Consider the following 23,718-nt stretch of genomic DNA (forward strand, 5'->3'; position numbering starts at 1 on the left):
ATCTGATAAAGAGGAGAAATAGAAGGGTTTCATTTCTAAGAAGTTTGCATTGAATCCTTTTTCGGGATCCTCCTAAACAAAATGCGTTTGAATAAATCTACCTTTTTGGTTGGTAACCGTCCAGTTAATGTTTGTAAGAAACTCGAGGTCTCTGTGTGCGATGACATGCGGTTACAACGATCCATGCCCTAGGGGTGGAGATGAATGATTGATGATAGCCGATTAAACTTTTCTTAAGCGGACGACACTTTATCGTTTTATTACCGATCTATTTGCCTAAATTCCGCCAGGATATTATTTACCAAAATAGGAAATCTAAAAGAAAAAGGCTTCATATGATTTTTTTTATTATAATTATTGTTTGAGGAGTTACGGTGTTAATTAGTGCATGCGTTTTCCATCATTCAGAGTTAGGAATCTGTGTAAGCAAAGGAGACACGTGGCGGCTGCTGTGATTATTAATTAATTAATTTGATTGAGTCCCAAAGTTAGAATGCCGCATAGCAAGTGTGGAACCCTAGCATAGACCCCCGAAGAAAGCACGGAACTTTAGTCAGAGACAGACCCTAACAAATAAAGAAGAGAGAAATGGCTCTCGAGCTGTTTTCAGGACTACAATTCCCATTATCCTCCATCTGATCGCTTTTCTGTGGCGCCAGAGATTGTCAGCCTTGAGCAGGAAAATATATCAATTCTCTGAAATCTAAACGGACGTGAAACAGGCGAGAAACAGATCTTGTGCTAATGTTCTGAGCGAAGGTTTCACTAACAGCCGGAAAAGGGAAAAATAAAGAGAAATGGCTTATGGACATGAAGACCGGTGACCTGGGAGAGACGCTGACTGTGATCACATGGATAAAATATTCCTAACGTCGGATGCAGCCAGCAAGGAGGCAAGCAATGTTCGCATGCACAGGCAAGCAATGGTCCTCGCTGGGTCTTCTTAAAGCAACAGTGCATAGATTCAAAATACAGTTAGTGTAGCCCTTGATCAATTGAAATGCTCTTTTTTCCCCAGTTGAAATACTTTTTGTATTCCCTACCAGCTACGCTGTAGTATTTGAGGAATGACAAAATTTAGGAGCTTTTTGAATGAATAAAATGCTCGCCAGGACACAATGGGTGACAATAAGAAACCATACGAAAAAAATGGAGAACCTGGTATCATTATAAAGCACATCGTATAATCTGTGCACGTCCAGCGGTCCTTCACATTTTCATTTATCCCATATTGTTATCATATGAATGGGATACGATTTAATAAAACTGTTGCTTTAACAAAACCTTCAGGATCAAGGCAAAAAAAAAACCAAGAAATATTCCTTCCAAGGACAAAAAGAAAGAAAAAAAGCTCCCTTTAGTATAGAGGGAGAGACAAAGAGATTAAAAGACGTAGCAGGCGAGGAATAAAGGATGTAAAGGGACGGACGCTCTGCGGAAACACCACCTGCACCGTGTCAGCGCTGGGACTGGGGTTAGACCCCCACTGGGATGCCGCGGCGCCTCCGGGGTTAACCCAGGAGTTGGAACGGTCCAAGCCCTGATGATACGGCGGAAGGCGGTTGGGAAAGGAAAGATGCGTTACTGGATACAGCGGCTCGCGGGACAGGAGATCAGATCAATGCACTTCATTCATTAGTATTGTTAAGAATCAAAAGGCAAATGAATACATTATTATATCTGTTGATATTATATTCTATAACAACCCCAACCGAGCTGAGGGTATCCCATAATAGCTCGGTATACCCTCTAGCACCGAAAGGTCAATACGGCAATTCACAGTCGTACTGCATGCTATAGGAGAAAACAAAACAGACAATAAAATGAATTACGTTTCAAATGCACATATCCGACCAGGAAAACAATGCTACTCCCACTGTTTTTACTATTTTTGCCATTGATAAAAATCTGGTTTTATCTCATTTTTTTCCCAATAAACTCCCTTTATCTGCAGACCTGGAGCCGTCGTTGCTGTCAGTCATGCGATATTTTGGGTGACTTTACCGGCTCAAACACCACACTGAGCTGACGCTTTATGGCAATGCTAATGAAGTCCCTTCCTCCATAGACTTTCATTAGGCAGAGTGTCTGGCTGGGTGATTAAGACTGAGCCATTCTATTGTTCCCCGCAGGCAGTATGATAAGGAGTCGGGGGGGTTAGTAGATCGGGGGTCAGATAACAGAGCGAGAACTCATACAAACGGCTGATATGCAGCTTCCTGAAAATATAATATTACGGGACAAAAACTACGACTGTTTTAAATAAGAAAACTCATCTTTAATCTGTCACTTAAATGGGTTCCGTTTACTTGAAATTCTACGAAATAATTGCACGGGTCACACAAGATGCTGAAGTCATCGGCTCGTGCAGAGCGAATGATCCGTGTTAAACCCGGTTCACACCGCAATGCAATGTAAACACGCGTGTATAACCCAGACGTTTCACAAAGGTCAAGGGGTGTTTGAGCAGTGGAATTGTGAAACCCGGCTTCGATCCTGGGCTTTTCCAACCATTCTCTTCAAACACAGATTCATTGACAATGTACGCTTCCAACTTTAAATTGCTGCGTGCACTGGGCTTTTTTCAAGATAAAGCCCCTCATTGTTACAGTTCTAAGATTAATATATTAATATGTAATATTGTATATATTATATACATCTTTAGGTCTCAGAATATATGATTAAGTTATTTTACTATACCAGATGGGAAATTCAAAATAAATTAATCAAATCCCGCCCTAAAAAATGGTGTTATCGCCACTTAATGATCTGCTTTTAAATTTATTATTTATTTTATAAATATATATTTAAATACGAAGTATATCTATATAAAAACAGATTATTACGTGAAGATAATAGCAGCAGTGATTTTTTTTTAGGGCTGGAAGGGGGTATTTATAGATTTATTTATTTTTCACTGACTTCCCATGATCCCTCGGTGCAGAATGCATTGAGCCTCTACTGTAAGCCCAAGCAGGAAGTTGCAACCCACTTCCTGGATTGCCATACGGCAGCAAGATGGCAGCTCCCGCATACAGCGCAATAAAACTTGTTTTTATATAAATGGTTTATGAAAATACTATCCCACAATGCATTTCCTCTGTGGATTCAGTCAATGCTATCGCTGCATTACGTGCATTAACAAAATGCACTAGACTCGCACGTCCTCACCTTACTGCCGATTATTGACCTCACTTCATCGTCTGGTGACGTGGGGGTCCCGGATATATCCGGGTTGCTGTTACTGAGGCTCCTGGAGCGATTTAAGTTGAGGCTTGCGGGTCTGTTTGCCGTCCTGGCCATCGTGGCATAATGCATGGATCCTCCCAGACCACCGGGGCCTTCAAGAAAACATCAGAAATGATTATTCGCGTCATTCTCATCGATACGGGCTGCTATTTCTGCGCACAGTAGAGAACACGTTGGCCAACCATGGCTACCAGCCTTTGGTGTTGCTTCATTCAAGTTAATCCTTGAGGCCAGCAAACCTCGCCAATGTTTCAGTTAATATGTAATATATTTCCTAGTTAAAAATCAAAACCCAAATTCAACTCGACTGCTAAAGTTTTTAAAAAAAGCTTCAACCCCTCAAAAAAAGTCTCATCCCATACTGGTCACACGGCATAGGAGTTATACCTCTAAAGGATCTTCTACTGAATGGAGACGGGTAGGATCTTTGCTGATCTCCATTGTAATATAGCTTGATACCCAGCAGCTTTCATTAATTACAACTTCATTAACATATTTTAAGTGGTGAAGATAATTACCTCCCAAAACCAAAGGTGCCCTAAACCTGTGAATCTCAACACATCAGATCCCACCCCCCAGCCTCAGACGGGACTTCGAAGCACGTTGACCAAACACGACAAATATTAACAAATTATTATTTACTTAATTATTGGCTAATAGCTTTAAAAGCATTAAAGGACTCAAAGACAAGGACACTGTCACAACTCAGATCCGGTCCTGGATTATCTTTCTAGGTTACCCGGTGACGGAGAATTGGGATCGGTGTTCGGGAGCCGGAAGACGTAATGAATGTAGGAGCCGAGCAGGTTGTTTCTGCCGTGTTGATCGTGACTTCCTTCCAAGTTCTTGTGCAGTCTGTTCGTGATGGAAGCCATGGCCTCAAACGACGCTTGACCTAAGTTAACTAACAAGAAACATTTTACAAGCTTTCCAAAGTGCCGGCGATTGAGCGCTAACAGCTTGGCACGAAAACATTGACCTCGATAAGATCCCTCAAACGCCTGCGCGCTCATAAAAGCTTACGAACGCGTCGCGCGGACCCCCGTCATTAATTTTTACTCGGCCCCGATGTTAAAAGTTCACATGTTCCAGGGCTTTGCTTACCGATTTGGCCGGCGATGACAGGAGGTCTCACAACCAAGAGGATCAACTTGTCAAAGAGGAGGTGGAGAAAGCGCACGACCGGCTCCAGCTGCGCAGAATTCAGGGCCGAAATACTGCTCTTCAGCTCGCTTTCTAGGTTGTTCTCCATGATTCTCACGTCTCCGATCCGAACCGGGAACGTGTGCTCATCCAGGGCGTGAACCAGAGCGAAGAATTTGTCCAGAGAAGAATCCTGAAGCGAGAATTAGGGATTTTTTACGCGATGCAGACGGCGAGCAATAAAAACAAAAAAACAATTAGAACTCCAGCCTGATCATAACCCAAAAAACACACGAAAAGCAGCCTTTATTTATATTAAAGTAATTTCATAATCTACAAAAAGTCTACAACCAAGTAAGAGGGAATATTTACCAAGTTAACCCTTTACACTTTAGTACCCAAAACTTACTTGAGTGTGAACTGTGGATGCGGAGACAACTTCTACATTGAAAACTCCCTTGTGATTATCCACCCACTTCATTCCGGGGAGAGGAACCTTAAATAAACGAGGACAGTTCAGGTATGGCAACGGAAGCAAAGACGGACATTGTCTATAATTATTACAATAAATGGCACATTAATAACGTCAGAGAGGCTAAAAAGAGACGGTAAAGCCGGAGCATAGCTAGGGACTAGTTTCTTAAACTGATCCTTTGGGGATTACCTTTGTGATTATGGCAGATTTATGAAACTTGAGCAATGGCTGAAAACCAACATTTTAGCCAAATCCACCGTAAAGGGGAAAACTGATGTTTTTATTGCCATGCTTGAAAATAGAGAGTTGGCCTTACTGTGCCTTTCATAGATGGGTGCGCTAGCGCATTGTCAAGATGATGAATGGTAGAAATGAAAAAGGGTCTCTGTAAATCAGGCATGTCCAAACTTTTTTCCAAGAGTGACAGATTTGATGAAGTGAACATGTGCGAGGGCCGACCATTTTGCCTGACATTCTTTGAACCATTAAAATTAAAAGCAAATTAACTATTTTATGCAAAGTTTATTGAAAACGGCATACTTTTAATTTTGTGACTTGGATGAAAAATCTAAACAGGCGTTAAATCACTCTGCCTTTAATATAAAAAAACAGATCTATATTTGGGCAACTTATCTGGGGGGCCTTATCAGTCCGGAACGCGGGCTGCAATTGGCCCTCGGGCCAGACTTTGGACATGCCTGCAGTAAATGAATGGTGAGGGAGAGTCCAACGCTAGGGTTTCTTCACTAAATGGTGAGTTAGAGCAGGTGCCTGTAATACACCCATAGGTTTCCCTCCATAATTAAATAAACAGTAGATAAATATCAGAAATTGAGGGAATGAGGGCAGGTGCAAGAAATATAAACTTTTTAGAAGGTGTGAAAGGGTAACATTAGCGAGCGAACCTCTGGGGAGAGCACGGAATAGGCCTGCGGAGGTTTCTCCAAAGACACGGGGAGGCAGAACTGTCCAGTCTTCAAGCGGCCGTTCTGAAGCATCGGTATCCACTACGGAAGAGAAAATAACGAAACGTCTGACACCGTAACAGCTTTGGGGATAAAACCTAGAACTTACGGACTCTGCTTGGCTCATAAAATACCTGGGGTCTGAGTCCATGGCAGCAGAACAACCGATACGCTACGCGTGCCCCTCAAACATTCTACCCACACGCGTTCTGCATACAATTTATTTTCTATGAACCGAATATCCAGCTGGTTTCTCCGCTCTTTGTAAATACGTCACCCTAAAATCTGAGCCATTGGTAGGATGCAACGCCTTTTATTGGGCCCACGTACACAAAAAAAAAAAAGACGCACAAGCTTTTGGGACCTTCGAGGTCTCTGCTTTAGATGGAATGCTTTTTATCGGAATAAGACATGTATCATCTGAAGAAGAGACCACTGTGATCCCAGAAAAGTATGGGACTCCTTAGACATCACCATACCAGCCAATAAAAGGCATCTTCTTCCCCATCATTTCTTGGACCACCCTAAGCTTAATCATGGAGACACCGCAGGAGATTCCTCCGTCAATCATTGTCAAAACGAAGGTGGGATAAAGCACATACCTTCCAACATTCTCAGTTCATGGAAAGAGGAACAGAGAAATCTGGGGCGTGAAAAAGGGACTGACCACACTAAGTAGGGTCACCTGGGAGGTATGAGGTTGTACCCTACAAACCGGCGAGAGGTCGCAGTCTCTCTACTACTCGTTATCTGGTCGCAGATTCTCTGTACAGTTAAAGTGAGATAGAAACAAGGAATAAATTGCCCCTACGGTGTAGCCCACGGGGGTCTCGAGAGGCGTATTCTGCTTCTGCTGGCAGCTGACGTGGTAGAAGGTAAAAAGTAAGTGGTGGTGATCGGTCAGCGTGGCCGGAAGCTTGATCTTGATTTCTTCATGGAAATCCGGAGACCTTAATAAGAAAACCAGGGTTATTTAAACTGAGCTGGTGAAAATGGGCTAATTATATAATAATAATAATAGTAATAATAATAATAATAATAATAGTAATTATAATAATAATAATAATAATAATAGTAATAATAATAATAGTAATAATAATATTAATAATAGTAATAATAATAATAATAATAGTAATAATAATAATAATAATAATAATAATAGTAATAATGTAATATAATAATCTATTTATGTAATTTTTATTGCTACAATATTTTATCGGTAGTTTCATTAATGAAAAGTCTTACCTATTATGGTAAACAACAGCGGTGTACGCGTCTTTGGAAAATTCGGGACAGCTAGATTTGCCAAAGATCACCTGGAAAACAATAAAACAACAAAATGACCGTATCTGAGCTTTTGCCTCATCGGGGGGTCTCTGCGGCCCTATTCCTTACCGGCAACGCGCTACTGGGGTCTTCTCCACTCATGAACTGGACCTTCACGGTAATATTCCTCGCTGATCCTTGGCGATTGGCGAAGTTAAGGCTTTGCGGATAGACATAGAGAAGGTTTCTGCGGGGATAACGATAAACACAAAAACGCACCGATTATACGAGACAAAACATATTCTAATTATACATTTCCAGCGTAATCTGCAAAAAAACGGGCTCAACAACCAGAAGTGTATCGTTCCCGGGAATCGATTACCGTCATGACGAACCTCTACCAGCAGATGGCGCTCTGAGGTTCCGAATGATCGCAAGGAACCAGTTCTAATTATTATTAATAATTATTAATATTTATAATTATATTACTATTATTAATGATATTGACACATCATATTCCATAGTGCTGTACAAACGGTAAACAGGATATAACCAGAAGCGCGTAATATCATTTTGCAAGGAGGGTCTTGCTCAAAGAGCTCACAATCAATGTACTCAGACGGAGTATACTGTCAGAGCTAAGGAAATAGTAAATACCTGTTTTGTGGCCCATAAATAATAGGAAGATTGGCTGTAGTTTATCTTACCAAATTGTTCCAAAAAGAGGTGCGCTGTATAAATATGCGTTATTAACCCATGATTACATTGTTACAGCCCCATGAATACCGTGTTTCCGGCAAAGTGGGGTAATAACGCCCCTCCGCTCCGACGACGTGTTAGTAGATCTACCCTGTATGCTAAGCTGTATGCTAAGAGAAGAGGGTGACGGATCTATCAGTGCCTGCTTTTGTGTCACGTGATATTAACGCGTTCCCGGCACAAATCATGAACGAGGCACAACGGGATAGACATACGGCTCCTGAATCTACAAAACCAACGACTGGTTAAGGTTTGAGTCTTTACAGCAGGAGAAACGGGCGACTAGACGGGGGCCGAATGGGGCCGATCTGCCGGCAGGTTCTGCGGTCCTTAAGGATAAGCCAATTACTGCCCTCATCTGGCAGGAGTAGAATAAAAAGTGCGTGTTTATGTATCCAGGGTTATACCAGAAACATCCAAGTTAGTGGAGAAGTTATTAGCACCAAGCCCCCCCCCCCCCCACACAGTTCACCTAATGTCAAGCAGCTTATAAGATGTTGTGGTCTGGCTCAACACTCAACATTTAACCCCTTCACGACAAAGCCCGTACGGGCTCACAATGCATTGTCTTTAATGGGTTTAAGGTGTTAAATGAGGTTGATTTTCTAATGAAAATATTTTACACAAAACATCTACCCATAAATGCACCTCACGGAGTTTATATCAACACAATAAACATGTTTATGTTGGATCGGTAATTTCCCCCCTAATGCACACAAAGTGTTTTTTTTATTATTATTTAAACCGTTCACGTCGTCTTTATTATTTTTTATCATGTTTTTGTCTGCGATCGCAGCTTCGGCCCGACCTTGTGTCTCACAAAATCATTGCTCAGTAACTTTACCTTATTTGACCCGATTCCAAAAGAACTAAACTATCGTATTTACCATTATTTTTATTTATTTATTTATTTATTGATTTTTTTAAGAATCCCTTTTTTTGGTTAAACCTGCGCGACAAAACAGAACTTTTAGCGGTATAATTTTTTTCTATTTTTTTTTAAATAGAATTGCCGTCTATGAAACCGCGAAACGCTGCAAACACGGAGGTCGTGTTTACATTGTGAACGAGAACATCGCGTCTGCTGCTCACATCATCCAAGGTTGTAAAGCAGGACAGCCGTCCATCAAAAAAATCCGGATTCATCCGGGGCAGAGATGGGGTTTTTGTGCCTCGTTTCCGATGCTGCGCTAGAAAAACTACTATTTTTAAACTGAAAAAAATTAAATTTAATAAACCTGAAACGATCAGAGGACAGAGGGAGTCCCCCCCACCGCATCAGTCCCTGTGACCCGGTTCGCTCGGACCCCCACGTCTGGACCTGTGACGGGGCAGGAGGAGAGTCGTCGAAGAACGAGGTACGCGGGTCGCGCATGGTGGGGCTGGGGATTCCTTGTTCCGGCGGCCCCTGAAATGCCCACAGGTACCCCGCGCTCCAACGAGCTGGAGAACCGCGCCAATCGCCACGCGGAGACGCAACCCACAGCAGGATGGAGAGTCGGTGGGGATTGTGCAGCCAACAGGAGAACAGGGAACCGGCATGACTTATAACGAAGCCTTTAATGTAAGATCCCTGCGGCATGGGATTTGCGTTTGTCAATTGGTATAATTGTCTTTTAAACAGATCGGCCCTATTCGGCCCCCATCTAGTCGCCCGTTTCTCCTGCTGTAAAGACTCAAACCTTAATCAGTCGTTGGTCTCGTCTTAGATTCAGGAGCCGTATGTCTATCCCATGCATGTTTAATACCCTCACTGTATTACCCTCTACCACTTCTGCTGGGAGGCTGTTCCACTTATCTACCACCCTCTCAGTAAAGTAAAACTGCCTTACATTACATCTCAGCCTCCGATCCTCTAGTTTTAGATCATGACCGCAAGTTCCCCATATAACGTTCTCCTTGTGGAAAGCGAGACTGGAGGCAGCCTGTGGCAGTACTAGCACGATGCATCCAATTCTCTCTCCTTCTCCGCAATGGCTGCCTGCTCCACTAATTTAGCAACAACAGTGGGGGGAGAAGAATAATTATGCAGATCCTGAGAAAAAGGCCGCTTCCATGGTATTTTTATATATAAACTGATCTGTAAACACAATAACATAGGCTTATTTAATGTATAAAACCCCAAAATACAGGATTTATGGAAAGTAATGGGATATTTGACTGTTTCTGGAAACAAGCTCTAATCTTCAAGACGAAATTCTATAATGTACAAAAGTGTAAAAAATTGAATTGAAATCAAACACACAATTAAAAAAAGAACAAAAAAATTCAGAAAATTGCACGGATTTTTTTGCCGTTATTTCTAAAATAGGGTAAATCTGTCAGTTTCAATTCATTAAACAGAAATGAGGAACGGGGCTAAGCTGGGTTGAGGTTACACGAGTTCAAACGTCTCGTTTAATTATCAACCAGCGCGGTCCGTCTGGGGATATATATAGCTGAGCCGCAGCAGGGAGGACACTCTCGGGGGCCGGAGACGTCTGCCGGACAGCTCTGTCATTAAACGGCGCGATGAAGGCGATCCTTCTCATCATTCTGCCTCTGGCGCTCGGGGCGGCCATCGAGAAGCAAGAAGCGGAGTTTGACATCCCGCCGGCGGAGCCCAAGTCCAGGTTCGCCATGCTGGACGACGTAAGGATACTGGCCAACGGTCTGCTCCAGCTGGGCCACGGGCTCAAGGATTTCGTCCACAAGACGAAGGGGCAAATCAACGAGATCTTTTACAAGCTGAACGTCTTCGACAAGTCCTTCGACGACCTCTCCGAGCAGACCAACGAGATCCGGGAGAAGGAAGAGGAGCTCAAGGAGACCACGTCCAGGCTCCAGCTCAACAACGAGGAACTGAAGAACATGTCGCGGCAAATCCACCAGCAGATCGAGAGCCTGCTGCAGGACAAGACGCGGCTTCAGGGCAAGGTCAGCGTGCTGGAGGAGAAGCTGGGCCAGATCACCGATCACGGGAGCCCCGAGGGGTCAAACCTCAAAGAAGTCACCTCGCTAAAAGTAAGTAGCGACTCCATGAAAGCCCCTCTGGCTGCTGGGCTACAACACGCCATGCACGGGAAAGGATCATGGGAGTTGTAGTCCATCAACAAGTAGCGAACGTGTCCTGCATATTATGTTTATTTGCAATTCAACATTAAGTTGTCGTTTTAAAGACAAAAAGTGTTTAAAATTTAACCCCTTAAGGACGATGGGCGGTCCCTAAACCCATTGAAAACAATGCATTTTGAGCCCGTACATGTACGGGCTTTGTCATTAAGGGGTTAAACCTGCCGATAATTTAGTGAAGCTTTTGATTAAGTTGTCTAAGCGGCCACAACCCCCGGTCGGTGCTTTTATTAATGCCTCATCGCAGTATAAATCTCTGCTTGAATAGAGGTGGGTGAGGAGAGCATGTTTTAAAGGGACAGTACTCACATGCAGAAATTGAAGAATGCATATTTAAAGTATTTAAAGTGCCGCCACTGAAATCAATGGGAGCGCCTTCTGCGCATGCGCTTGGGTCTCATTAGCCAGCGCTGGAACTAGCCGGCTCCCCGTTTTTTTGTTGTTGTTTTGTTTTTTTTAAGTACTGGAGAGTTAAGGCAGCCCTGATAATTCTGTGGAATACTCTATTTTGAAATGATTAAGATTAAAAGGTCTGACCAAATCCTGGGATTTTGCAGAACTTTGTCGAGCAGCAAGAGATGAACATCCGCCGCCTCCTGAAAGTCGTGCAGGAGCAGCACTCGCAGCTGGATCACCAAAACTGGCAGATTAAAGACCTAGAAGATAAGGTAAATTCCCAGAAAATCCATACGCAAATAATCCTATCCCCCCCCCCCCCCGGGGCACCGGGGCAGAATCGCCGTGTTACTGGGAAACAGCTCCTGATCCAGTATTCCCAGTATCCCCTGTTCTGTACAGTTATCGTGCTAGACTGGTTAACCCATCGATGTATATTTTATGGGGTACGACTGTTATCCCATTTATTCCTCCCAAAATGCTTAAGACTTGGTTAGGTAAATTAAACTGGAAAGGTGTTAAAGGGAGACCGCCAGGTTTATTTGCAGCCCGGCGTGTGGACGTGAATTAGAGCGCTGCGGGAACTCTGCGGGTGCAGTGCGCATTCTGATTGCTCAAACTTTCAACAAAAAAACGAATCATCTTTTTTTGCAGCTAATTAGTGCTGGTTTTCAAGAAAACACAAAGATTTCACCATCCGCTGGCCAACACACTCCAAACCTCAAAGCTTACCGGCCGAGAAACACAACCGACTCAGCAACAGAAGAAAGTGGTTAGTTATTGTGAATGAACATAAAAACTGTTTGTGAATGAATGTATTACTGTATACAGCGCGGGGGTTATATTACTGTATACAGCGCGGGGGGTTATATTACTGTATACAGCGCGGGGGGTTATATTACTGTATACAGTGCTGGGGGGTTATATTACTGTATACAGCGCGGGGGGTTATATTACTGTATACAGCGCTGGGGGTTATATTACTGTATACAGTGCTGGGGGTTATATTACTGTATACAGCGCGGGGGGTTATATTACTGTATACAGCGCGGGGGGTTATATTACTGTATACAGCGCGGGGGGTTATATTACTGTATACAGCGCGGGTGGTTATATTACTGTATACAGCGCGGGGGGTTATATTACTGTATACAGCGTGGGGGGTTATATTACTGTATACAGCGCGGGGGTTATATTACTGTATACAGCGCGGGGGGTTATATTACTGTATACAGCGCGGGGGGTTATATTACTGTATACAGTGCTGGGGGGGTATATTACTGTATACAGCGCTGGGGGTTTTATTACTGTATACAGCGCGGGGGGTTATATTACTGTATACAGCGCGGGGGGTTATATTACTGTATACAGTGCTGGGGGGGTATATTACTGTATACAGCGCTGGGGGTTTTATTACTGTATACAGCGCTGGGGGTTATATTACTGTATACAGCGCTGGGGGTTATATTACTGTATACAGCGCTGGGGGTTATATTACTGTATACAGCGCTGGGGGGTTATATTACTGTATACAGCGCTGGGGGTTATATTACTGTATACAGCGCTGGGGGTTTTATTACTGTATACAGCGCTGGGGGTTTTATTACTGTATACAGCGCTGGGGGTTTTATTACTGTATACAGCGCTGGGGGTTATATTACTGTATACAGCGCTGGGTGTTATATTACTGTATACAGCGCGGGGGGTTATATTACTGTATACAGCGCGGGGGGCTATATTACTGTATACAGTGCTGGGGGGGTATATTACTGTATACAGCGCTGGGGGTTTTATTACTGTATACAGCGCTGGGGGTTTTATTACTGTATACAGCGCTGGGGGTTTTATTACTGTATACAGCGCTGGGGGTTATATTACTGTATACAGCGCTGGGGGGTTATTACTGTATACAGTGCTGTGGGGTTATATTACTGTATACAGCGCTGGGGGATTATATTACTGTATACAGCGCTGGGGGATTATATTACTGTATACAGCGCTGGGGGTTATATTACTGTATACAGGGCTGGGGGGTTATATTACTGTATACAGCGCTGGGGGGGTTATTACTGTATACAGTGCTGGGGTTATATTTCTGTATACATCGCAGTATTTTTACATTTCTCTCTGTATTATGGCTTTGGTTTTTCAGACGCTGCCCGCGACTGCAACGATGTTTATAACAGAGGAGAACGGACGAGCGGCATCTACACCGTTACCCCAAACGGAACCGCGGGATTCGAAGTGTATTGTGAACTAACGCCAGGTAAGGGCTGATGGCCCATCTACCAATGGGGTTACCGTGACGACCAGGTCTACGATGGGGAAGGGACCAATTACTATTACTGGACAGCCCTAGGGGCCACATTGTCTTAGACAACCTCCCTATTCCTACCACAGTGCTGCCCAAAAAGAAGCCCCCCGTGGCCGTCCATACAGAAGGGTCTTCCCTGTATCTCCAGAGTAAAATATAAAATATCCAAAATAATTCCTTGATTTCCACAGAGTATAAATACGGTATTTTAAGCAACTTGATATTAAAACTAAAATTCTGCTTTTTTTTTGTATTTAAATCAGACAACGCGTGGACGGTGATCCAGAGAAGGGTGGACGGGTCGGTGGATTTTAACCAGACGTGGCAGGAATACGCAAACGGCTTTGGTGACCTCACAGGTAAAGTCCCCCTGACATCATCGCGATTTTTTTTTAAATCAGTGATTTTTCACATGATTACTTGTAAAATTATAAATTAAATGATCCAAATAAGCTCCTAAATGTGTTTGCCAATACCTTCCATAAATAATATTGCTATCCAAATCTTTAACTCTTCCTTCCAGCGCTCAACGGGTTAATAAATGGAATTCCCCTTATATTAAGTCAAACAGCAAAGCACAAAAACACTTCCTATGACCCGACCGCGCACAGATAACCCTACAAACAAAGTGCCTCGTTGCATCAGCCATTCTAACATATAGCATCGTATTTGCCAGGAGCAAACAGGACAGCAAGACCTATCGCCCCAACCGGCATCAGCCAATCACGGGGCAGCGTGCAGCGTACGACCGAGACACCTTTATTTACACTCGTTAATCAATAACCAATATTTGCTCGCTCAAAAAAAGTTAATTTTTTTTTTAAAAAAGTTATTTTTTACAAATATATATTTTTTAAATATATATATATATATATATATTATTTTTTTTTCCTTTTTTTTTTGCTTAATTTGAAGGTGAATTTTGGCTGGGCCTCGAGAAGATCCATTCCCTGACTCGGCAGGCGGATTACATTCTGCACATAGAACTCCAGGACTGGAAGGACAATAAGCGCTACGCGGAGTACACGTTCACCCTGGGGGGTCACGACACCGGTTACGCGCTTCGGGTATCGCAGGTGGCGGGAAACCTTCCCAGCGCGCTCCCCGAACGCACGCCGTTAGGATTTTCCACCAGCGACCAGGACGGCAGAGATGTAACGTGCCCGATGGAGTCTTCATCAGGTATCGTCTCTTATTCATAATCCATAATCCGTCCCTTACTTTATTCCGCGAGCGCAGCTGTCGGGGTTTAGAGACGTACGATGTGACCTCCACGGTGGACACGATACTTAGACATCAAAACTCGCAAGTTTTGGGTTTGTCATAAAAATATTCTTGTAGGATGTGAGAATAGATCTGCCGGGTGGCAGCTGTGTGCGTTCTATGCCCGTAACGTATATGTCTCAGCAGCGCAGGGCTATATGGTTCCAGGTACGTTGCATATGGACATATATCATAGGGCATATAGCTTGAACAAGACACAAACGTGGAATCTGCCGACAGATCAGCCCCCATTCGGCCCCCGTCTAGTCGCCCGTTTCTCCTGCTGTAAAGACTCAAACCTTAATCAGTCATCGTTCTTGTCTTAGATTCAGGAGCCGTATGTCTATCCCATGCATGTTTAATACCCTCACTGTATTACCCTCTACCACCTCTGCTGGGAAGACTTTTGAGGAGTATTCATTAAACTGCCATTTTTCAGGAAACGTCAACATGTCAACTACGTGACTTCACTATAGGTTACGCGGGGCAACCCTGCAAGCGGTAGGAACGCGTTGGTGTTAATATGTTATATGCCATATCCTACTCATATGTATTTAACCCTTTTAGGTGGGTGGTGGAACGCGACGTGCGGAGGTACAAACCTCAACGCCAAGTACATGAAACCAAGATCAAAGGCAAAACCGGAACGACGCAGGGGACACGGCCTATACTGGAAGCCGGAGAAGGGCAGAACGTACTCACTCAGGTCAACAAAAATAATGCTTTATCGCACGGACCTAGAACCCTTCGATTAATCCAGAGGGGGGGCCTCGGAAATCTCACACATAGGAGGCTGAAGATTGGGAAAGAGACTGTAAGGAGATAAACGATATCAACAAAAGAAGTCATCAGAAACTCAACCGGTAGCTCCTGATACAACGTTACCGGCCAAACGTTCCGAACAATCTATCAGGAGAACAGATACACCGGGGGGGGGGGTCCATAAGAGGGATTCTGGTGCAGTTACCATGGATACCAATGGAATGTTCCTGCTAATCGTTCAACTTTGCACCAGAGTTTAATGGAGAACACGCTTAGATGTGTGACGATAGCGTGGTTTGTGTACAATGACATGTTCTGAGGCCGATCAGCCTTCTCTACGCGGGTAACCCGAGATCAATCGCCGCTCTTCTCCGAAACCAGAAAGTCTACGGAACAAAGTACTCCAGAACTCCACTTTATTCTAACAAACGTATCTGAAGGTTCCTATGGGGGGGAAACTGGGTCATTTACTTTAAAGAGAGATGATATCGACCTGTGGGCCGTGTACCCCTTGGCTATATCTACTGGGTCCAAAGGGGTATTTAGAAACTGTTTTAATTCAGCATTTACGGTGTTAATTAAGACATTAGTACTAAATGCAGAAATCCCGCCGTTCCGGAAACAGTCGGAGAAACGTCGTCCCAATCGGTGCCACAAAGAAACGGTCGTTGTTGGAAAACCTCGGGGGGCAATTACTTGTCGAACCCCAACCTCCTAACCCTAGTAGAGGTATTTAGAGTTTCTTAATACTGTGGGATGAACTTTTAGCGCATTAATCATATTTAACCCTTGAGTGGATCCAGATTTTTCTGTTCGAGTCATATTGACTTACGCATCTTTATTGTACTGTATTCTATGTATTTTTTACTTTGACAAATAAACACAGACATTGAGCGGGGGTTTAATATCAAAAAATAATATTAAATATTAAAAATAAACGTATTTTTATCATATGTAACTGCAACATTATTATTTTTTATTAAGCTGTATATATATATATATATATATAGGGGATATAAGTTAAACTATTCTTTCAGTATATTTGTATGATTTATTTGGTATAATAAAGCATTATTATAGAGAGCTGATGTATATATTCTATATGTTATAAGCATTATAAAGCCTGTCTTATGCTCCGAATTTAAAGTAGTGCCCCATTAGAGGTAAATTAGCGATCACAATGTGCCATTGGAACCCAGGAGTGATGGGAGTGATAAAGGGCCATTGGAACCCAGGAGTGATGGGAGTGATAAAGGGCCATTGGAACACAGGAGTGATGGGAGTGATAAAGGGCCATTGGAACACAGGAGTGATGGGAGTGATAAAGGGCCATTGGAACACAGGAGTGATGGGAGTGATAAAGGGCCATTGGAACACAGGAGTGATGGGAGTGATAAAGGGCCTCTGTACGCCTATGAAGAGATTTACATTTACAACATTAACCCCGCCTGCGCTGGATTTCTGACCGCAAACCTTGAACGGTAGCGTATATTAGCAATAAGAAAAAATGACGACGAGTAATAATGAAACATTCATTCAACAAACTGACTCTCTTGAAATTAAAACCTTTGAAAAGCAGTCACTATAGCCGCTGTTTTAGGGAGAAATGAAAAAGAAAACCAAATGCTAGGGATACAACCTTAAGTAGCGTTTATATTTCTCTTCGGAAGAATAGGTGTCTGACTTTCATCTGAAAGCAGCAACGAGGTTCTTAATTCCATGAGATGAAGAATGATAATTACGCATATTACTTTCTGAACCCATCCCTGGATGTATACGCATTAAACGCGCCTTTTGGAATGGAAAATATATATAATTAAGAGCAGGATACACTGATTTACCGTAATTATCTAGGAAACTAAATGAAGACGTCCGCTCGCTAGACATTGAATATTCTATATTTAAGCTTAAAGATAAAGAATTCTTTCTTCTGCAGAACGTCGATGTTTTGCACATTGAGGTACTTTATATACATTTACAGGAACGTCCCCAGATTTCGTGGTGATCAGGAGGGCCGGAGGGTCCCTTTGATTAAGTGTAATTATCTGATGAAATGTGCATACAAAAAAATAATGTATAAAGTATGCTTCGTTTTTCTGAATGTAAAGGGCCTCCGCATGCACTTTAATACACACGACAGCCCGAGTGTTACCTTTACATGTTGTTTTTGCACGCATGCGCGTCCGTTCTCATTCCCTGTCTGCCAGCTACTTGCCTTGCAGGAGATGCGATTCATTCTATCGCTGAAACTGTGTGCATGATTTAAAGGGGAGCCCCCCCCATCGATGATGTCATAAACATTCCCAGTAATAATTCTTCAATTATGTATAGGTTGGCATCATTTAAACATTTTTCAGGGAAGGCTTCAAAAGTCATGTGACACAAAAACAGCCACTGATAGGCCGTCACAGACAACACAGACATTTTAAGGAGTTTTTTTCTTTTCTACGCCCTTAAAGTTTTTAAAATATTTTTGCATTATCGCTGAATTAAATCATGTCATTGGCCGCTGTATTTAACCAAGATAAACACGTTGTCTATGACTTGTCAACAAGAAGCATGATGACCGGGGCAGATATGGGCAGCTCGGACCACAAATCCCAGGCTGGTTGGGCATCTCTGGAATTACTGACTGCGGGGGGGCTGCGCTTGGGATAGGCATACGGCTAGATGAGACCAGCAGCCCTCACTGTATTACCACTTCGGCTGGGAGGCTGTTCCACTTATCTACCACCCTCTCAGTAAAGTAAAACTTCCTTCCATTCCATCTAAGCCTATGATCCTCCTCTCTCTCCTCCAAGCGGGACATACTGACATCCCTTAGTCTTTCCTGCAAACCATTAAGTCGCCCACCTCTGAAAAAGGCTCGGATATGGAAGAAACTCATCCCTTCTACATTCCGCATCCCCAGTGTTGTTTTCCTGTTTATTTTAAATGTTTCATCTGTTTTTTTAATAATATTTCCTAAATGTTTCCGGTACTTTAATACGACGTTTATCCCCGAACCTTATTTACTATACAGGCAGAAGGGCTTCTTTCTTCTAATTACAATTCTCCTTAAAAAGTCTTTGTTAATAGAGGAAAGCAGACACTCTGAAGACAGAAGAAGGAGGGTAAATACACTTCAGGTGTTAATAGAGCATCAAAGCCGTTCCGGCTCCCCGGGGATGACTTCATTACCTGCCGCCGGTAATTATCTTGTCATACTAATTACACTGGTATATTTCTCTTAACCTTCAAAGAAAATGTCAACTCCTCTCGTGTGTTTAGCACATTAGTCTGCAGCCGTTTAGAGGTTGTTCAGAGGAGAGTAAACGCGAGCATTCCGCGGAATGAATTAAAGTGCCATGCTTTAAAAGAGATAATGATACTTAAGTCACATTATTGCCTAAATCAACTAAACAGGGATTTGTGTTATTAACAAAAAGCCGGTGTCTACGCAGCGGAAAAAAAACTAAAGTTTTCTTCCAAGCTCCACTTTCCTGCAGCGGAAACTAATATTTTAAATCATCTGACGTCCATTACAACTTGAATTCAAAAATAAATACACACAAATAGCTGAAAAACCCCCCAAAACATGATGACGGGTTCCTATAATTTATTACTTTCGAGAGTAAATTGAATAATAATAATTATTATTTTTATGATGGTGAATAAATCACCATGTAGGAAAGAGCTGAAGTATTATGGTGTGGCTCAACGCACTTAGGCATCATCGTGAACTAATAAATACTGATTGTAAGCTTGCGAGCCGAGCCCGCTCTACATAATGTATCGGTTTGTTTTAGTCGGTCAGTTCTGGTTTTGTCAGACCCTTTGAATGCAGGGACTGTGAGAAGTGCTGCAGGAATTTTTGGCGGCATATAAATAAAAGCTAATAATATTTCTTGGAAATGTAATTTAATTTGCATTGCTCATTGGCGGACTGCGTGGGACACTAGGCTGACGCTTTCCATTTGACTCACGATATCTGACAAAAGGTTAGAGTTGGTAGTGTGGATCACAGGAGACAAGTAAAGTCATGCTGATGTCATAATATGCCTAAGGAAGAGACCTGAGAGGTCTCGAAAGCTTGCACTCTAAATCTACTCTGTTAGCCAATAAACATATCAACTTGGCTCTACTTTCCCAAAATACTTGAGCATTCTACAGGAAGAAAGAAATGTCACTTTTTCCCCAAGCATCACCAAATGCGTCACCTACCTTCACTCGCGCACAATGCTGCCGATGAGACGCTGCTTACCTGTAAACGGTGTTAGGGACGTAGACGTCTCGGGCTGGAAACTCCAGGATCTCTCTTGTGGGCCGCACTCTGCTGTCCGGGAACGGCTTGACTTGTAACAGTTCCGGGGTCAGGCAGTAGCTGGGGTTCTCTGGCGCAGGGGAGATGTCTATCTTCAGCTGGGCTGGAACGTTTAAAAGGAAACGCAATGTAAAAGAGCCTTTACCAGCGCAGTTACAGGATATAAACACAGACTGGAACATGTTATAGAAAATACTACAGTTCATATGACGATAGTACTTATTTACTACCGATATAAAAGATTGGGGTCCCGAAGACACTTCCTTGTTTTTGAAGGAGAAGCAAGTTTTGTCCATTAAAGTAACATGGAATGGATCAGAAATCCAGCGCAGACGGGGTTAATGTTGTAAATGACTTTTGTAACTGGATACGGCTGATTTTTAATGGAATCTCTTCATAGGCGTACAGAGGCCCTTTATCACTCCCATCACTCCTGGGTTCCAATGGCCCTTTATCACTCCCATCACTCCTGTGTCCCAATGGCCCTTTATCACTCCCATCACTCCTGTGTTCCAATGGCCCTTTATCACTCCCATCACTCCTGTGTTCCAATGGCCCTTTATCACTCCCATCACTCCTGTGTTCCAATGGCCCTTTATCACTCCCATCACTCCTGTGTTCCAAAGGCCTTTATCACTCCCATCACTCCTGTGTTCCAAATTATGGCCCTTTATCACTCCCATCACTCCTGTGTTCCAATGGCCCTTTATCACTCCCATCACTCCTGTGTTCCAAATTATGACCCTTTATCACTCCCATCACTCCTGTGTTCCAATGGCCCTTTATCACTCCCATCACTCCTGTGTTCCAGTGGCCCTTTATCACTCCCATCACTCCTGTGTTCCAAATTATGGCCCTTTATCACTCCCATCACTCCTGTGTTCCAATGGCCCTTAATCACTCCCATCACTCCTGTGTTCCAATGGCCCTTTATCACTCCCATCACTCCTGTGTTCCAATGGCCTTTATCACTCCCATCACTCCTGTGTCCCAATGGCCCTTTATCACTCCTGTGTTCCAATGGCCCTTTATCACTTCCATCACTCCCGTGTTCACTGATTCAAGTTTAAGTTTAAAAGGCTAATTGACGTGTAGAAACCCTTTTGTAATTATGTTACAGCCAGAAATCTCCTTGTTTTCTACGAAAACAGCTCAGTGACCCCAAACTTTTGAATAGCAGTGGAGTACTGTATATAGTCAGTAACAGTGCCACGTATTTCAATTTCCAAACTTAGATAAAGTTTAGGATACAAAAATCATATTACAACAAAAATGTGTAGGTAATAGAAATGAGGCTTTATAATACCGCATTGCAGATAGAATACCTGGGCCCTAAACCTACAACTATTGCAACCACAAATGACCAGCTGTTTGCTTATATGGGAGGGAATGCACTGGCAACCGGTCAAAAAAACAACTTGTTACGTAAATGAGGAAGCGGCAGTCCAAGCCCCCCTAAAGATAATTATTTGATGATTACATTTTTACTTGTAAACGTCCCTTTAAAGAGTGAAGAATATATGGCTCATATAAAATATATGGCAATATTAAAAACAAATACTTTATTTGGACATATGACATCATCGATGAAGAGATGCAGGACTTACCAGTTATGGGTCTAAGTCTCCTTAAAACAGAAGATGGTCTCCTCATATCTGCCAGGAATTTAAAGAGGTCTTCATCGCTTAACCGATCTCCTTCCTGCGCAAACGCAAACGGCCAACATTAGCGGCTCTTAACGCTAGATTACAATAAACATTAAACTTCCGCTCAAACACATTGAACCGTCGAAGAAATTTATCACGCAGCTAGAAGGACCTCACATCACAACCTAGCAAAGGTATGTAAGCAACAAGCTTTTTGTACCTGCTTGAAGAAGTTTGTCACGGTCAACGTCGCCGGTCGAAAACTGGTCAGGTTGCAGGCTTCATCGCCGCTGGTGGTGCGTTCTAACGAGCGCCTTCCCACGATGCTGGAGTTCCTCCGCTCCGACCAGGAGCCCTTGCGTTCTAAAGGAATAATCAACATTATTATTACATGGCCTGAACGCAGTTAATGCTCGGGAACACAACGCGCCTCGCTGGGTTATATCTCATAAGTACATGGAACCTGCCTTTCAGGTTAGTAAACGCAACAAGTATTCTCGGGGGCCATATAATAACAGACGCTTCCCAATGCTGCATTTCAGGACCTCGTCACATGAGCCGAGGTGGCTTTTACAGTAGCGCAGGTGGATTTTCCACAAGGTTTAAGACACCCATTGATCCAACCTGGTACCCCCTCCATTTTAGGCAATGCCCCTTTCCCCCCTCGCTATCCGCCCATCTATAAGGACTCTTATATCCATATGATGTGGGAAGAGCCAATGTCATGGGAGTCGCAGGATCTAAAACTGTCACCTCTGTCCTCAAATAGAGACTCCAAAAACATTTCAGCCTTAAATAAGAATAGCATGCAATGAACAGAAGACACACATTACGGATATAAAATATATTAGAGCATCGTAAACATTTAAATATTAAAAAAATAGGTGGCGGGGAAATATATGTGGCCTAACACCCTTTTCAAAATGCCCCCATGTTTATTTTTCACGTCCAGTCATTAATGTATTCCCGTATGACTGAAGAGATACCTCCAGGTCCGATTTCGACTTCGGCGGAATCCCGCTCCAGACTCCCGGCGCTGCTCACGATGTTCATGAGATGGATGGCTGTCCACGCGAACGGCATTCGGTATTTCCCCAGCCTCTGGCAGAATTGTTCCCCCTGGAGTCTCAACTTCTCAAGCTTTTCTTTGTTCTACAAAATTGTCAAATAAAGCTCTAAACGTATCCAGAATAATTTAATACATAATAATCCAAAATCCTAAACTGAGCTTTGGCGGTTCCTACATTTCCTTCGATCAGCCGCGCGGGTAACAAGCTCCGAGACGCTCACCTTAGCCGTGTCGGCCTCCTTCAGTATCATGTAGGGCTCTGCGCATTCTCCAATGTCTCCCTGCTGCAGAACCTTTTCCAGCTGAAAATATTAAATTATAAGGTTTTATTAAACCTTCATTTATTCCATGTTTCTAAAGATTACTTATTGATTCTGTACACTCCATTTGGTTAGGCTGAGAAATTATATATATATATATATATATATATATATATATATATATATATATATATATATATATATATATATATATATATATATATATATATATATATCCACATACATATACACACGCCCATACACACACACACACACACACACACACAACCACCACCGGACACTGTCTCAGCAGGCACCTTTATCACTAGAAAGACATCTTGGGATGGATACGTGATGGAAAAGATGGCGGATCTGGCCAGGGTGCTGATGGCCGCGGGTGGAATGTGAGGACGCAGCATCCCTTTGATTTGCTCCGAGTTCAGGTCAAAGTAAAAGTTTTCTGAGATCTGTAGAAAAAAAAAACAATATCATAAAAAAAAGTTTTGCTACCTTTATCCTAACGCGTTAGAAGCTGCGCACGCTGAAGGTTAGATTCTGGGATTCTGGTTCAAAGTTTAAAAAGTGGTTACCACAGCAACCAATGGAATGGTCCAATTGGCAGCTATACTCTATCGGTTGCTATGAGGATAAATCCACTTTTCAATCTTTGCAATAGAATCACTTTTTACACCCACGTCTGTTGGGTATACCTAAGTTTGTTAGTATAGAAAGAAGGC

At 42.9% G+C, this 23,718-nt stretch overlaps 2 protein-coding genes across 7 annotated transcripts in view; one reads left to right on the forward strand and one right to left on the reverse strand.

The window, feature by feature from the left end:
* Window positions 1-23,718, reverse strand: part of DOCK7 (dedicator of cytokinesis 7) — a 53,579-nt gene that overhangs the window by 20,432 nt on the left and 9,429 nt on the right. For 2 of the 6 annotated variants that reach the window (XM_053469530.1, XM_053469529.1), the window contains exons 9-24: window positions 23,299-23,448; window positions 22,943-23,023; window positions 22,639-22,804; window positions 21,873-22,015; window positions 21,614-21,707; window positions 19,947-20,109; window positions 7,228-7,345; window positions 7,078-7,148; window positions 6,644-6,782; window positions 5,773-5,874; window positions 4,802-4,888; window positions 4,354-4,585; window positions 3,989-4,153; window positions 3,172-3,341; window positions 1,448-1,540; window positions 102-188 (exon numbers count right to left, since the gene is read on the reverse strand). In XM_053469530.1, coding sequence (XP_053325505.1) covers window positions 102-188; window positions 1,448-1,540; window positions 3,172-3,341; window positions 3,989-4,153; window positions 4,354-4,585; window positions 4,802-4,888; window positions 5,773-5,874; window positions 6,644-6,782; window positions 7,078-7,148; window positions 7,228-7,345; window positions 19,947-20,109; window positions 21,614-21,707; window positions 21,873-22,015; window positions 22,639-22,804; window positions 22,943-23,023; window positions 23,299-23,448 — 2,061 coding nt within the window. The remainder of the gene's footprint in view (window positions 1-101; window positions 189-1,447; window positions 1,541-3,171; window positions 3,342-3,988; window positions 4,154-4,353; window positions 4,586-4,801; window positions 4,889-5,772; window positions 5,875-6,643; window positions 6,783-7,077; window positions 7,149-7,227; window positions 7,346-19,946; window positions 20,110-21,613; window positions 21,708-21,872; window positions 22,016-22,638; window positions 22,805-22,942; window positions 23,024-23,298; window positions 23,449-23,718) is intronic. The other 4 variants (XM_053469528.1, XM_053469526.1, XM_053469527.1 and 1 more) reach the window with 2 other exon arrangements.
* Window positions 10,301-15,703, forward strand: ANGPTL3 (angiopoietin like 3). The gene is made up of 7 exons (XM_053469549.1): window positions 10,301-10,860; window positions 11,526-11,636; window positions 12,019-12,136; window positions 13,517-13,630; window positions 13,942-14,037; window positions 14,594-14,860; window positions 15,509-15,703. Exons 1-7 carry the CDS (start codon window positions 10,369-10,371, stop codon window positions 15,694-15,696), a joined length of 1,386 nt encoding a protein of 461 aa, XP_053325524.1. The 5' UTR covers window positions 10,301-10,368; the 3' UTR covers window positions 15,697-15,703.

Source organism: Spea bombifrons, chromosome 6, assembly GCF_027358695.1.
Source record: "Spea bombifrons isolate aSpeBom1 chromosome 6, aSpeBom1.2.pri, whole genome shotgun sequence".
Taxonomy (NCBI): Eukaryota; Metazoa; Chordata; class Amphibia; order Anura; family Pelobatidae; genus Spea; species Spea bombifrons.